The sequence below is a fragment of the Salvelinus fontinalis genome, chromosome 8, assembly GCF_029448725.1.
Source record: "Salvelinus fontinalis isolate EN_2023a chromosome 8, ASM2944872v1, whole genome shotgun sequence".
In the NCBI taxonomy this organism is placed as follows: Eukaryota; Metazoa; Chordata; class Actinopteri; order Salmoniformes; family Salmonidae; genus Salvelinus; species Salvelinus fontinalis.
The window spans coordinates 2,027,708-2,042,898 of NC_074672.1; the positions used below are offsets into that span (position 1 = coordinate 2,027,708).

Genomic DNA, 15,191 nt, shown 5'->3' on the forward strand with positions numbered 1-15,191 from the left:
GAAAACTGGATGCAGTCTATCACAGTGCCATCCGTTTTGTTACCAAATCCCCTTATACCATCCACCACTACAACCTGTATGCTCTAGTCGGCTGGCCCTCGCTAAATATTCGTCGCCAGACCCACTGGCTCCAGGTCATCTATAAGTCTATGCTAGGTAAAGCTCTGCCTTATCCCAGCTCACTGGTCACGATAACACACACCCGTAGCACGCGCTCCAGCAGGTATATCTCACTGGTCATCCCCAAAGCCAACACCTCCTTTGGCCGCCTTTCCTTCCAGTTCTCTGCTGCAAGTGACTGGAACTAATTGCAAAAATTGCTGAAGTTGGAGACTTACATTTCCCTCACTAACTTTAAACATCAGCTATCTGAGCAGCTAACCGATCGCTGCAGCTGTCCATCTGTAAATAGCCCACCCAATCTACCTACCTCATCCCCATATTGTTTTTATTTACTTTTGTGCTCTATTGCACACCAGTATCACTATTTGCACACCATCATCTGCTCATCATCATCTGCTCATCTATCACTCCAGTGGTAATCTGCTAAATTGCAGTTACTTTGCTACTACGGCCTATTTATTGCATTACCTCCTCATGCCATTTGCACACACTGTATATAGACGTTCTTTTTTTCCTATTGTGTTATTGACTGTACTCTTGTTTATTCCGTGTATAACTCAGTGTTATTTGTGTCGCTTGCTTTATCTTGGCCAGGTCACAGATGTAAATGAGAACTTGTTCTCATCTAGCTTACCTGGTTAAATAAAGGTGAAATAAATAAATTAAATAAAACTCAAGCAGGTCCAGCAGTTCCTCAGGTTTGCCAATTTTTACAGGCGTTTCCTACGCAGCTTCGGTGAGAGAATGCCAAGTGTGCAAAGCTGTCATCAAGGCAAAGGGTGGCTACTTTGAAGAAACTCAAATATAAAATATATTTTGATTTGTTTGGCACTTTTTTTTGGTTACTACATGATTCCATGTGTGTTATTTCATAGTTCTGATGTCTTCACTATTATTACACAATGTAGAAAATAGTAAAAAATAAAAGGTGAAACCTTTTAAGGATTAGGTGTGTCCAAACTTTTGACTGGTGCTGTAGGCGAAGGAAAGCAGACAAGGACAGGAATGAACTTGACACTATTGATTTGTACCCAGGCACATCCTCACTCACTGTTCATCAATATTCTTCACTTCAGGCCGGAAGAGGAAACAATCTGTCCATCCAAGCCCTCACTGTGAGCCCCCGTGCTACCAGGCCCCCGCCGGACACATTTTAATCTGCAACCCAATTCCAAGTGGGGCTGTGGAGCTGCGCTCTGTGGGATTGGATGTGTCACCCTATCCCCCACTTTGTGTCCCATTACCCAGCAGTTGTAATGCTCACACCAGTGTGACGTGTCTGGGGGTAGCGGGCGGGCAAGGTGAGCTGAGCTGGCCTGAAATGTACATTTAAATTAACCACAGCGACAGCTAGGGAACAGGGGGTGTTACATTACACGTGTGCCGCCCCACATACTCACAAAGAAATACATGCAGATACACAAATACACAACACAGAACTCATTTGTGTCACGCACTCATTTGTGTCACACACACAAACACACACAAAATTTCTTTCTCCTCTACCCCCCCCCCCCCCACACACACACAAGCATACAAGCATGACAGGCCACCCAGCTGTGTGTGTGGTAGGAAATGTCAGCGAGGGAGGCTCACCATTTATATTTCAGTGCTGTTGAACCTCCTGCTGTATTTGGGCTTCCTTGAGGTAACCTCTGTTAGGATCAATAATACTGCCCTGTAAAGCAGCCAGGAGGAGCAGTGATGCGGAGAAACGCTGATGCCTAAGAGAATATACTACATGTGCTCGCATCACAACAAACAAATGACAAAGGCACTTATTAAAGAATGTCTTAAGAGTGTCCTTGAGACGATCCTCTATAGTAAGAGGATGCGAAATGGATGAACAAGCTACCGGAGAGAGAGGACCCTTAAAGCTAAGGTGTTGCCTTAGGGACTAGGGAAGAGTTAGAAGGATGTGACAATGGATGCCCGCTCTGCTGGGCAGCTGAAGGTCACTCGGAGCGAGCTCTACCCAGGCAGGTCATCTCCTGGCCAGGCAACACGGAGAGGGCCCGGTGGTCACGCTTTTCCCTCCTCACCACCAGAACTGGGTCACCCAAGTTGATGGATTCCTTCCCAGACTTTCTCTCAAGTCTTTTTATGGCCATCATACATAGTTTATCGGCGTGCTCTGCTCTGGAGGCATTCTGTATTTTTGATGCAGGGATACCCTTGTTGACAAACCCAGTTGTAGGGTATACTGCTCTAACAGCCAATTTCATTATTCATCATCGTGTCCTGTGTTGAATCTCACCAATTCATGTAGAATAGACACAAATGCAGCATTTTACATGTGTTCCTTTACTTGTTCTAATAAGAGATTAACGTATGTACATTATTTTGTGTCCTTTGTAACCTGCATAGTAATCATAAAGTTATTAAATGCAGATTGGAGTTTTCCTTATTCCATCTGCCTCGAGGGCAGGTAACTTCATTTGGTTAAGTTTAGGGTTAGGGGTTGGGGTGGGCTTTTAACTAGCGTCCTTGTGTGTGGCAAATTGTTAATTTCAATCTCAGTGTGCTGGTTGTTGAGCTTTCATTCAACCAATCACATTCAATCTGCTCTGGAGGCAGAGCTGCCCTCGGAACAAGAATGAATAAGGAGTTTTCTCTCTTGGTGTATTTTTTTAATGTACCTTTAATTAGCTAGGCAAGTCAGTTAAGTCTTATTTACAATGATGGCCTACCCCAGCCAAACCCTCCCCTAACCCGGACGGCGCTGAGCCAATTGTGCGCTGCCCTATACTACTCCCGATCGCGGCTGGTTGTGATACAACCCGGGATCGAACCAGGGTCTGTAGTGACACCTCTAGCACTGAGATGCAGTGTCTTAGACCACTGCGCCACTCGGGAGCCCACTGCTGTCTTGTTCATTTTGTTTTATTTCACTCTACTTCACTCCCCTTTCCCTATTTACCTCTCTTCTCTTTCCTCTCCTATCAGAATACACTGAGGGGAAATGGACATGCATGCTCGAGTCTGTCTTATTAGGCAATTCATATCTACCGGGGCAGCAAATGGACCGGCAGGACATGGAACCCTGCAATGCAGCTTGAGAAAACCCAGGGGAATGGCCTCGGCAGACAGCTTGGCTCCCACCATGACCCCAGGTCACCTCTCAGAGACACTAGGGGGAAGACGAGGGCAGGAGGCGTCCCAATAGTCTAAATCTTCCTATTCCCTTTTCTCCTTTTATTTGTTATATGTCTGGGATGTTTTCCTGATCATGTGACCACTAATGTCATGGCTGCCAGTAGTGTGAAGTTTGTGTATTTTCAGCTACCGGCAGACTGACTGCGCCCTTCACCCCTAGGTAATGATAAGTCAGTCATGGTGTTTCCCTCACCACAGAGGGATGGACTACCACTACCTCAGAGGTTCACAAACTTTCTCACGAGGACTACCTGAGTGTCCCAGCAGCTTTTTTCCCACCAGGGTATGACAAGCTAATTTCATTCCTTTGGGGATGAATAAAGTACAATCTCATATCTCATCTCTTTCTGTTTCTGTTTCTTGGAACCCACCATGTTCTGCTGAATATTAAAAAAATCGAAACATTTACTTATTAAAAATTTTTTTAAGCCTTTGTTTTCAAATATTCTATCCAATGAGTGTGAGTATGAGCTCTTTCGGACAATTTTAGTCCCGGCGGACTCGCACCACAGTTTTTGAAGCATCGCGAGGAACAAGAGGAAACAGAAGCGAACTGAAAGGAACACAGTAGGAACACAGCAGGGATTATTTATGCATGAAGGATCATTGTGTCGTAGTACGTAGAGATGGCGGTTTCTTTGTCTTGGTGAGAATAATAAAGGATCTTACAGTACAGCTAGGAGGGGTTTCCTGTACAGACCTTCCACTGTAAAGTACATAACAGAAATGCAGCTTGTAGGTGTACTGTTTAATGTGTGTGTGTGCGTGCGTGTGTGCGTGCGTGTGTGTGTGCGAGCGATCATGCATGTGTGTAAAATAATGCACAGTACAGTACATCAATCAGATCTCTAAGCCTTTACCTGTATGAGTGTTTCATTGATTAATTCTTAATGTGCATCACATTCTAGTACGGTGGCCTGAATACAGTATAGGCAGATTCTAGTACAGTGGCCTGAATACAGTATAGGCAGATTCTAGTACAGTGGCCTGAATACAGTATAGGCAGATTCAATTGATGGTCTAGTTCACACATGCACATACATTTGCTGAATTTCTTGAGGTAGAAATAGACAAATCAAATTTCGAACCAACAATAATTTAAAAAAATGAAACCCATGAAATACATGATTTAATTGAAAATAACCACATTTCCCTGTTTATAGACTCTGTACACTGCGTGGATGTTGGACGTAAAACAATAATACTACATGGAAGGATATGAGTGACAGTTGTTAATAGAGTTTGTGTTGCTGCTTGTTGCTATACTGTTGTTATTGCTGTTTGACGTGTCCAAAGGACCCATCACAGGCCCCTTGAGTGGCCCCCTTTTGATGAGAGCGCATCAAGGTGCATGCACCACTGGATGAATCCCATTTAATCCATTTTCAATCCCAGACAGACTCTCCACTCAGCCAACAGAAACTCTTCACGGGCCACTTCTGGTTGAATTATTCATCTGGATTACGTACTGGATGGTGCCCAGGTCTGGACAGGCTTCCTGCATACATGGGCACAAATCCTGTAGCCGCTGTGGCACCCACGTAACAGCCAGGCAGAACTGTCCTTGGCTTGCACTGAATGGCCTGGGCTTGTGGGTGCAGCTAGGTTACGGCCCTAGAGCTAGTTCACGGCTCTATACGAGTGTGCGGCTCTCCTTTCTTTTTGAAGTGTTCTACTCTGCTAGCCAGCACCTCGCCTAAACAGGTGTGCGGTTGCTTTCGCCTCCACATACGGCCCTGTAACCACCTGTCTTAGCACTCCAGGCTTATCCCTCCAGCCTTAGCGCCCCTCGGGGTTCTCCTGGCCCTGGGCTATACGACAGTGCTGATGGTAGAAGAGGCCTCGGACTGTTCCTGCTTGGTGGGCAGAGACTTGAGGTACTCCAGGTGGCGGCGGGCGTCCTCTGTGTTGTTCCGGACGTAGTAGACCAGGTAGGAGATGACCATGGTGAACCATCCGAACATTGTGACCAGCATGGCCACGTCCGTGGTCTTCTTCATCACCACGCACAGGTCCAGGTCCTGGGCCAGCAGGAAGGGCACGCCCTCTGCCCCCACGTCGGGCGGCTCTGACGTCTCGCACACGATGCCTGTCAGCGACAGGGGCTCCAGGTCGATGAGGGGCATGGCCAGCTGCAGGTTGCAGTCGCAGTGCCACGGGTTGTTGGTCAGGTTGGTGCGCGCTCGCAGCCCCTCGAAGGCTTCGGGGTTAAAGTTGACCAGCTTGTTGGAGGACAGGTCCAGAAAGGTGAGCGAGGGCCCCAGGCCCCTGAAGGCCCCTGGCTCCAGCTGGGCCAGCTCATTGTTTGAAAGGTCCAGCTCGCTGAGCATGGGCAGGTCCCAGAAGGCGTTGCTGGGGACCACAGTGAGCAGGTTGAAGTCCAGGTAGATGCGTTGCGTGTCATTGGGCAGGTCCTGGGGGATCTCCGTGAGACGCAGGTTGCTGCAGCGCACCGTCTTGCCACGGCCGTCGCTCTCAGAGCAGTAGCAGCCCTGGGAGCAGCTGGTGGCGGCGTGGTGGAAGCAGAAGGTCATCAGCACCAGGCTGTGCAGCAGCAGACACATGACCACCGAGTGGCGCAGTAGCCAGCCACTCTCCAGAAGGGGCATGGTGCGATATGGGCATGTTCCAGAGAAGACCAAGCTGGGAGAAGGGGCGAAGCCAGTGTCAACCTCCCCAATAGCTGTCAAGCCTATAGAGAAACAGGAAGAAGGATTGGTGGAGGGAGACAACACAACCTACTGACAGGAGAGGTACAAATGAACACCCTCGAGTAGCTGCAATTCATCACCAACCATGCAAAAAAATCTATGATAAATAGTGTTTGGCCAGTAACCGAAAGGTTGCTGGTTCGAATCCCGAGCTGACTAGGTGAAAAATCTGTTGACGTGCCCTTGAGCAAGGAACCCTTATTGCACCTTTATGTCAGTTTGGATAAGAGAATCTGCTAAATGACGCAAATGTCAATGTAAAAATGTTAAAAGTAGATGTGCTCAAGAAAGTTATTTCATACACAGATGCAGGATAACTAGCCCCGTGGTGAAGAGGCAGAGGGGATCTCGCAGTCTTGTTTCAGCACAGTTGGTTGACTAGACCGTGTTTATACTTCTAGCTTTAGGGAAAGGACGAGGATCAAAATCAAAAATCACACTGGCAAAAACAAGCATCAAGCAAAGAGAGCTTTGGTGTCACCGTGAGTCTATGATAATTGACATCCCTGCAGTGCTGGCCTATTTCAGTGCAGAGCTGCTGATACCATTAACATAATCCATGTCTGCACCACAGTGACAGGGAGATGAACAAAATGTCTTGGTCCTTAGACATATTTCACAAAAATACCCTCCACATTATATTATACACAATGGGAATGCCGTTTGTACTATACCTCTAACATTCTACCAACAAGGACTCCAGAATCTATCATTCTCTTTGAGCTTTGTATGTTCTTTGTGCGATGACGAAATTGTTTAGCGTATTTAGTAACATTGTCAGAGCCGTTTGGCCATTTGATCATTCAGTACCCCCACTGTGTTCATGAGGCGAATCAATCAACTGCTTATGCGCTCGGAACCAGGGTCATTTTGTCTGAAGTGCAAGTAACACTGAGGTGACAACTTGTTTGTGTGTCCTGTAATTTACACTTTTTATTTTGCATGTAAGCCTCTAAAAATATTCTGTCCTCCCACCTTAACACACTTCATTAATTCCTGAACACCAACCATCTGCTATCAAATTACTAATCCTCTTAGGGAAAAACGAACGTAATGTCAATGGAACGTCATTGTATGTTGGCCATCCAACATCATTGTAAAGCGTAATGCTAAAACAGCATCAAAGGCCATCAAAACAGCCTTAGCATGTGGCGCTAGCAGCCACATCCTCTCCTGGAAAAACAATAGAACTTAAACTCTCTGACTTTGGCCGGTTCTTCAAAATGGCCGGAGACCCGGGCAAGATCCACTTACCCAGATTAAAAAAATGAAATCGATCTCTAAGTACCTCTTAGTATCACATGACGGAGGGAGCCGCCTGAGGGACGCATCCTAATAAGACTCATCGCAATAGACCAGACCAGTTGAAGGAATGCCAGGGCAATAGCCCTTGTAATGAGTCTGGGGAGAAAGAGAGATATACCCAAAGCACCCAGAGTAGATCAAGGCCCTATCAGCCCTGCCCTGTACTTCCTCCTCACAAAGACCCACTCACATGATTATCCCCAAATCTTCCTTAGTGCTAAACAAAGAAGCCCAACGTATTTTAGTCTGCAGTCTGCACTTATTGAAAGGGTATGATATAGTGGAACAGCACTGACTACAGATAACACCAAATGACCAAGGATATGAAAAGGCTGCCTAAATTGAATGGGGTTGTAACACGCTGTTCCTGTGTAAGACAAGTGGTCGTTTTCCCATCATGCTCCATGTCGCCCTGACATTTCACTGACTGGGGGAGGGAGGGCGGCGGAGGTATGGAGCCCCAAGGAAATTGGACACATGAGGACAGAGTTGTGAGAGTCCAAAGAGAGAGAATGACATAGAGAGAGGGAGAGATCGGAGGAGAGGAGGTAACATTACAACGACAACGGAGAAGAACACAGAGGAAGGAGCACTGAAGAGAGATGAATGAAATGTATAGCGGAAAGAGGGAAATATTTGCGTGTCATGGGCTGAGGAGGATAGCTGTCAGTGAAAGGTGGAGGATGGATGACAGAGGGATGGATATGGTGATGGGGGAGATAAGAGTGAGTACGGGATAAAGCTATGGGACAACAGGAGGAGAGAAAGAGAGCAACAAGAACCTGATTAAAGGTCCAATCCGTTTATCTCAATATCAAATAATTGGCAGTGAGTTTTAGAACTATTTCTTATTGGTCTGTTAACTAATTTAACACATGGTGATGTCACCATGGATGGTCAAAATTCCCTCCCATCAAAACAATTTTTTCAAACAGCTCTTACACTAAAAGGGCCTTATTGTAATAGCTGTCGCTCTCCTCATCCTCGGATGAGGTGAGGAGAGAAGGATCTTCGGACCAAAATGCGGAGTCAGGGAAATAAGCCATTTTTATTACAAATACGACGTAGACTAAACAAAACAAAACACTTTCAACACTTACAAAATAACAAAACGACGTTGACGCAACCTGAACATAAACTTACATAGACAAACGTAAACTCACGAACAGGAACGGACATCGAAACATACGAACAGCCAAACAGTCCCGTTTGTGAATATATATCGAACAACACGAAACATCACAGGAGACAATCACCCACAAACAAACAGTGAGAATGCCCTACCTAAATATGACTCTTGATTAGAGGAAAATGCAAACCACCTGCCTCTAATCAAGAGCCATACCAGGCAAACCGAAACCAACATAGAAACAGATAACATAGACTGCCCACCCAAAACACATGCCCTGACCAAAAACACATAAAAACTAACATAAATAGGTCAGGACTGTTACAGTACCCCCCCCCCAAGGTGCGAACGCCGGGCGCACCAGCACAAAGTCCAGGGGAGGGTCCGGGTGGGCAGTTGACCACGGTGGTGGCTCAGGCTCCGGGCGCGGTTCCCACCCCACCATAATCCATCCTAACTTCCTCCCACAAAGAATGTCCACCCTCTTTTTTCCCCCACACAATTCTCTTAATAATATATTTAATAAGGATAACACCGGGACAGAGAGATAAATCAAGATAGAGGGATAGATAAGACTATAGAGATAGATGAAGATAGAGAGGGAGATTAGGATAGAGGGGCAACTCCGGACTGAAAGGCAGCTCCGGACAGAGAGACAGCTCTGGACTGATGGGCAGTTCTGGGTATCCAGCCTTTTCAGGCTGAAGGGCAGCTCATGGCTGACTGACGACTCTCGATGCTCATGGCTGGCTGACGGCTCTCGACGCTCATGGCAGGCTGACGGCTCTCGACGCTCATGGCAGGCTGACGGCTCTCGACGCTCATGGCAGGCTGACGGCTCACGACGCTCATGGCGCTCTGACGGCTCTCGACGCTCATGGCGCTCTGACGGCTCTGGCTGCTCATGGCGCTCTGACGGCTCTGGCTGCTCATGGCTCTCTGACGGCTCTGGCTGCTCATGGCTCACTGGCGGCTCTGGCTGCTCATGGCTCTTTGACGGCTCTGGCTGCTCATGGCTCTCTGACGGCTCTGGCTGCTCATGGCTCGCTGGCGGCTCTGGCAGATCCTGTCTGGTTGGCGGCTCTGGCAGATCCTGTCTGGTTGGCGGCTCTGGCAGATCCTGTCTGGTTGGCGGCTCTGGCAGATCCTGTCTGGTTGGCGGCTCTGGCAGATCCTGTCTGGCGGGCGGCTCTAGCGGCTCCTGTCTGGCTGACAGCTCTAGCGGCTCCTGTCTGGCAGATGGCTCTGTAGGCTCATGGCAGACGGGCGGCTTTGCAGGCTCATGGCAGACGGGCGGCTTTGCAGGCTCCTGGCAGACGGATGGCTCAGATGGCGCTGGGGAGACGGATGGCTCAGATGGCGCTGGAGAGACGGATGGCTCAGATGGCGCTGGGGAGACGGATGGCTCAGATGGCGCTGGGGAGACGGATGGCTCAGATGGCGCTGGGGAGACGGATGGCTCTGGCCGGATATGGCGCACTGTAGACCTGGTGCGTGGTGCCGGAACTGGAGGCACCGTGCTAATGACAAGCACCTTCCTACTAGTGCGGGGAGCAGGGACAGGGCACACTGTATTCTCAGAGCCTACTCTATCCCTGATGCGTGGTACCGGCACTGGTGACGCCGGGCTGAGGACAAGCACATCAGGATTAGTAGGGGGAGAATATACAGTGTGTACAGGGCTCTGGAGACGCACTGGTAGCTTAGTGCGTGGGGCCGGAACTGGAGGCACCGGGCTAGATACACGCACTACAGGGAGAGTGCGTGGAGGAGGAACAGGGCTCAGGATACGCACTGGTAGCCTAGTGCGTAGTGTAGACACTGTAGGTACTAGGCTGGGGCGGGGAGGTGGTGCCGGAAATACCGGACCGTGGAGGCGTACTGGCTCTCTTGAGCATTGAGCCTGCCCGACCTTACCTGGTTGAATGCTCCCGGTTGCCCGACCAGTGCGGGGAGGTGGAATAACCCGCACCGGGCTATGTAGGCGAACCGGGGAAACCATGCGTAAGGCAGGTGCCATGTATGCCGGCCCGAGGAGACGCACTGGAGACCAGACGCGTTGAGCCGGCCTCATGACACCTGGCTCAATACCCAATCTAGCCCTCCCAGTGCGGGGAGGTGGAATAACCCGCACCGGGCTATGCACTCGTACAGGAGACACCGTGCGCTCTACTGCGTAACACGGTGTCTGCCCGTACTCCCGCTCTCCACGGTAAGCCTGGGAAGTGGGCGCAGGTCTCCTACCTGCCCTTGGCCCACTACCCTTTAGCCCCCCCCCAAGAAATTTTTGGGAGTTACTCACGGGCTTTTTCGGCCTCCGTGCCAGACGCGTTCCCTCATAGCTCCGGTTCCTCTCTCCGGTAGCCTCCGCTCTCCTCAGTGCCTCCAGCTGTTCCCATGGGAGGCGATCTCTACCCGCTAGGATCTCCTCCCATGTGTAGACACCCTTTCCATCCAGAACATCGTCCCATGTCCATTGCTCCTTCTTCTGTCCCTTACTCCGTTTATTTTTCCCATACCGCTTGGTCACATTTTGTTGGTGGGTGATTCTGTAATAGCTGTCGCTCTCCTCATCCTCGGATGAGGTGAGGAGAGAAGGATCTTCGGACCAAAATGCGGAGTCAGGGAAATAAGCCATTTTTATTACAAATACGACGTAGACTAAACAAAACAAAACACTTTCAACACTTACAAAATAACAAAACGACGTCGACGCAACCTGAACATAAACTTACATAGACAAACGTAAACTCACGAACAGGAACGGACATCGAAACATACGAACAGCCAAACAGTCCCGTTTGTGAATATATATCGAACAACACGAAACATCACAGGAGACAATCACCCACAAACAAACAGTGAGAATGCCCTACCTAAATATGACTCTTGATTAGAGGAAAATGCAAACCACCTGCCTCTAATCAAGAGCCATACCAGGCAAACCGAAACCAACATAGAAACAGATAACATAGACTGCCCACCCAAAACACATGCCCTGACCAAAAACACATAAAAACTAACATAAATAGGTCAGGACTGTTACACTTATCATCATTTTCACTTTCAACCTCAGTGTGGAAATAGATCTATAAACACAGGTAAATCCGTTCTTGACTCCACTGGGACTTTAAATCAATAGGTCAATAAGTCAGGTTCAGTTCATTCTGTCCACAACCCACTGGGCACGGACGTCATTTCAACGTCTAGTTTCGATTTACATATGGTTGAATTGTCAACTAAGGTGACTTCAACGTTAAATCAGCAGAAATTGTCGCCATGCCATTGGATTTAGGTTCAAAGTTGGGTGAGGAAAAAAGGTGGACAATCTGTCAGTGTGCCCTCGAGCAAGGCACTTAACCCTGGCTGTTCTTGTAATTCGCTTTAGATACGAGCGTCTGCTAAGTTACGGAAATGTAATTCAACGTCATCACATCGAATGTTTTTTGAGTTGAAATGACGTGGAAACATCGTTGATTCATCATTTCATTTGACAAGACTCTCAAGACAAGAGCCCACAGGTCAGTTTTGTCAGTTCATAAATTGACTGCAGTCAATAGTACAATAACACATCTCAGGCGCCAAGTGCGCAAGAGCAATCATTTAAACAGGTCCTAAATTTGCTCCATCACTCAGCCAAACAACAGCTTGAGCCGAATGAGATATAGGTTCCCTTTTCATTATTAATCAACATAATAATCCTTGAGGAATTAAACTACGAAGTCCTCAACGCAAAGGGTTGTCAAAGGTGTTCATGTATGATTTGGGGTGATTGTTAATTGTATTATCTTTCTGCCCAGACAACCAATGATAGGCCGAGAGAGAGAGAGAGAGAGAGAGAGAGAGAGAGAGATATCAATATGTTATTTTGAGATGCAGACACTTAGATATGAGTCTAACCTTATTACCATGCTCTCCAAACACCACTCTTCGGGTCCCTATCCACCCAAATTACGAAAACATTTGTGTCTGATTAGGGCCTCAGATGGTTGTTGAATGCCTGCCTGATTTCCATTGGAAGCCCTCGTGCATTTATTTACAGAATAATATATTCTGGTAGAGAAACAGGAAGACACGTTTTCATTAAAGGGGCAATATGCAGTTCAAACTATGATAAAGAGTCACCACGCTACTGTTTAAGTAAACAGCTAAGGGATAAGGCTGGAGAAATGTAACCACTCACAAATTCATAGACATACCTATGGATACAAGGACTGACCATACTTGCTATTATATATCAAAGTATAGGGCTATAAAGTTAGTGTTTTTTTTATTACATTGTTTACAAACAATGGAGTAAAACAAGCTTATATTTTGGGTTGTGATGGGGTAAGCTTGAGGCATGTATAAGTTATATTCTTCAAGAATCAATGGGTACCATACATATAAGTAATTGTAAAAATTTAATCACAGATTAAGCAGAACATAATTTTGATTTATTAGTCCATATAATAATGCACAGCTGCAGGAATTAATTTACATTTTTGAACGTTTACCCCTGCCTTTGAAATTTTTTATCAATTCAAATGAAAGCAATGAAGGAATTATTTAAGGATTGATCACGTTTTTTATTAAATTGTTCACTTTGAAGGGTATTCAGACATACAATACATTCATACATAAAATGACTTCATCATAAATAATGACATGATTACCACTTAGGATATTATTAAGCTATTCTTTGCTGTTATTTACACACTCACAAATAGTTGTCCTACTCCTTTTCTCTGCTTTAATATTCAGAAATGTCATTGTAAGCAAAAAGCGTGTCACCAATGCCTCTTGAGGAATTTATAGCTTTTTGATAAGCTAATACTGTTTGGTTGATTCTTAAACAATACTTTTCTGAGCCTGAATGCATTAATTACGCCGCAGTTATTTATTTCCCGTTTATAGGCTAAGTGTAGCTCAAATAAATAGCCTACAAGACACTGCATGCTGTATTTAAAAGTAGATGTTAATATCTGTATATTGATGTCACAGTAAAATGCATGCATTTTGAATAAGAACACGCACAAGCATCACTTACGTCTTTAGCGTTCTTCCTCTCCTTCGCATGGCGGGTGGCACACAACATAATCACTTTAGTTTCAAGACAGTTTCAAATGGTCAAAATATATCAGAATTCATTCCACTCCGAACTGCAATCCGACGATATTTTCGATCGCATCAATGAGGTCCTCTGTTGCAAATTCGGCCAACTTGTGCGAAGAGCCACACTGACAACGGTGCGCACAGCACACAGTAACGTACCTTAACTTGGGTGCTCGCTCAATGCAGCCTTTTAGTTTCCACGCAACCAGAAAACTAAGCAACACCGCCGTAGCAATCGGAAATTGGCAGGGACACGACGCGCAAGGTGAGGCCGCCTATGGATGGCTTCATCCAAGTGTGTGATCCTGCCAATTACGACGAATAATGATAGTGCAAGCGGCAGCCACGGAGCGCAATGCATTTACACACGGAAAGGACATAGGCTACTGACATCTGAAATCATTTCCCCTACATAACAATGAAACTCCATTTGTTTGGTATTATAACTCGTCTTCCAAAAGCTTGTATTTTGACCAACAGCTTTACCGATTTCAGGTACCCCACCTGTGCTCCCATATATTCTCTCTAGTAAACTGAGATTATTCAACATTCTCAGAAGAGTTATGACACCGTTGATATGGGAGCTGTATTAGAACACACTGCACACATACACACAGCCATTGATTCTTGAATACTATAACTTATACATGCCTCAAGAGCTTATTTCAACTGTTGTCTCTCATCAATATTAGGAATTTGTTCCTAATGTTTTCTACACTCAGTGTATAGGGAAAATTAAGCCATTTTGGAGGCAGTAAGGAAGAGGAGAGAGCATTACCAGTCAGTTAACTACCTTACATTCTCCATGTAGCTTGCTTCACTCCAATAACAATGTCATTGTAAACAAACAGCGTAGCAAAACATGGGTCGAACTGGCATTTCGTTTCAGTCCTTGCATCTAAGAGCTCCACCTATGAATTTGAGAGTGGTAACATTTCTCCGGCCCCAGCTATTTACCAAAACAGTGTCGAGGCACCTGCTTTGTCACCGTTTGAACTGCAGATTGCACCTTTAAGAAAAGTGGGGTTGACTAATCATGTTTGATCTGCAGATTGCACCTTTAAGAAAAGTGGGGTTGACTAATCATGTTTGATCTGCAGATTGCACCTTTAAGAAAAGTGGGGTTGACTAATCATGTTTGATCTGCAGATTGCACCTTTAAGAAAAGTGGGGTTGACTAATCATGTTTGATGTGCGGGTTGTTGTTTCAGTACTGCGTTGCCCGCTGCCAGGGCTGTGGATATTTGGCTGTGTCCGGGGTCTCTTCCTGCCTGCTGCCAACCGATAAGGACGCCGTCCAATCCAAAGCACACCGTGATAACAGACATAGGCTGGGGCCCGAGAGTGGCTGCCAAGCAAGCAGTCAGAAGGTATTAAATGGAATTTAAATCAATAGAAACTAACTTCCCCCACAATGTCCCCTCAAACCACCAAATCAATGTTAATGACAGAGTGTTGTGTGTGACTGAATAATGGACTGAATGTATTTGTGTTTGTGAAATAGATCAAGAATGGACTTCATTTGTATTTAATCCCCCGGGGAGACTACAGTTGCTATTGTGATGTATTTGGACACATCATTGAGGCTGGATTATGAAGTATATGAAGCTGAAAGAGCAGAAAATGTGACTAGTTTCTCATCGTCGAGAGACGATCGGGACGGCATCCCAAAT

At 46.4% G+C, this 15,191-nt stretch overlaps 1 protein-coding gene across 1 annotated transcript; it reads right to left on the reverse strand.

Moving 5' to 3' along the window:
- Positions 1 to 4,115: 4,115 nt before the first annotated feature.
- Positions 4,116 to 14,013, reverse strand: LOC129860363 (leucine-rich repeat-containing protein 3B-like). Its single transcript, XM_055930702.1, has 2 exons — positions 13,454 to 14,013; positions 4,116 to 5,971 (listed from the first exon to the last, which is right to left on the reverse strand). The coding sequence occupies exon 2, from the start codon at positions 5,886 to 5,888 to the stop codon at positions 5,091 to 5,093; it is 798 nt and encodes a 265-aa protein (XP_055786677.1). The 5' UTR covers positions 5,889 to 5,971; positions 13,454 to 14,013; the 3' UTR covers positions 4,116 to 5,090.
- Between the last annotated feature and the right edge of the window lie 1,178 nt (positions 14,014 to 15,191).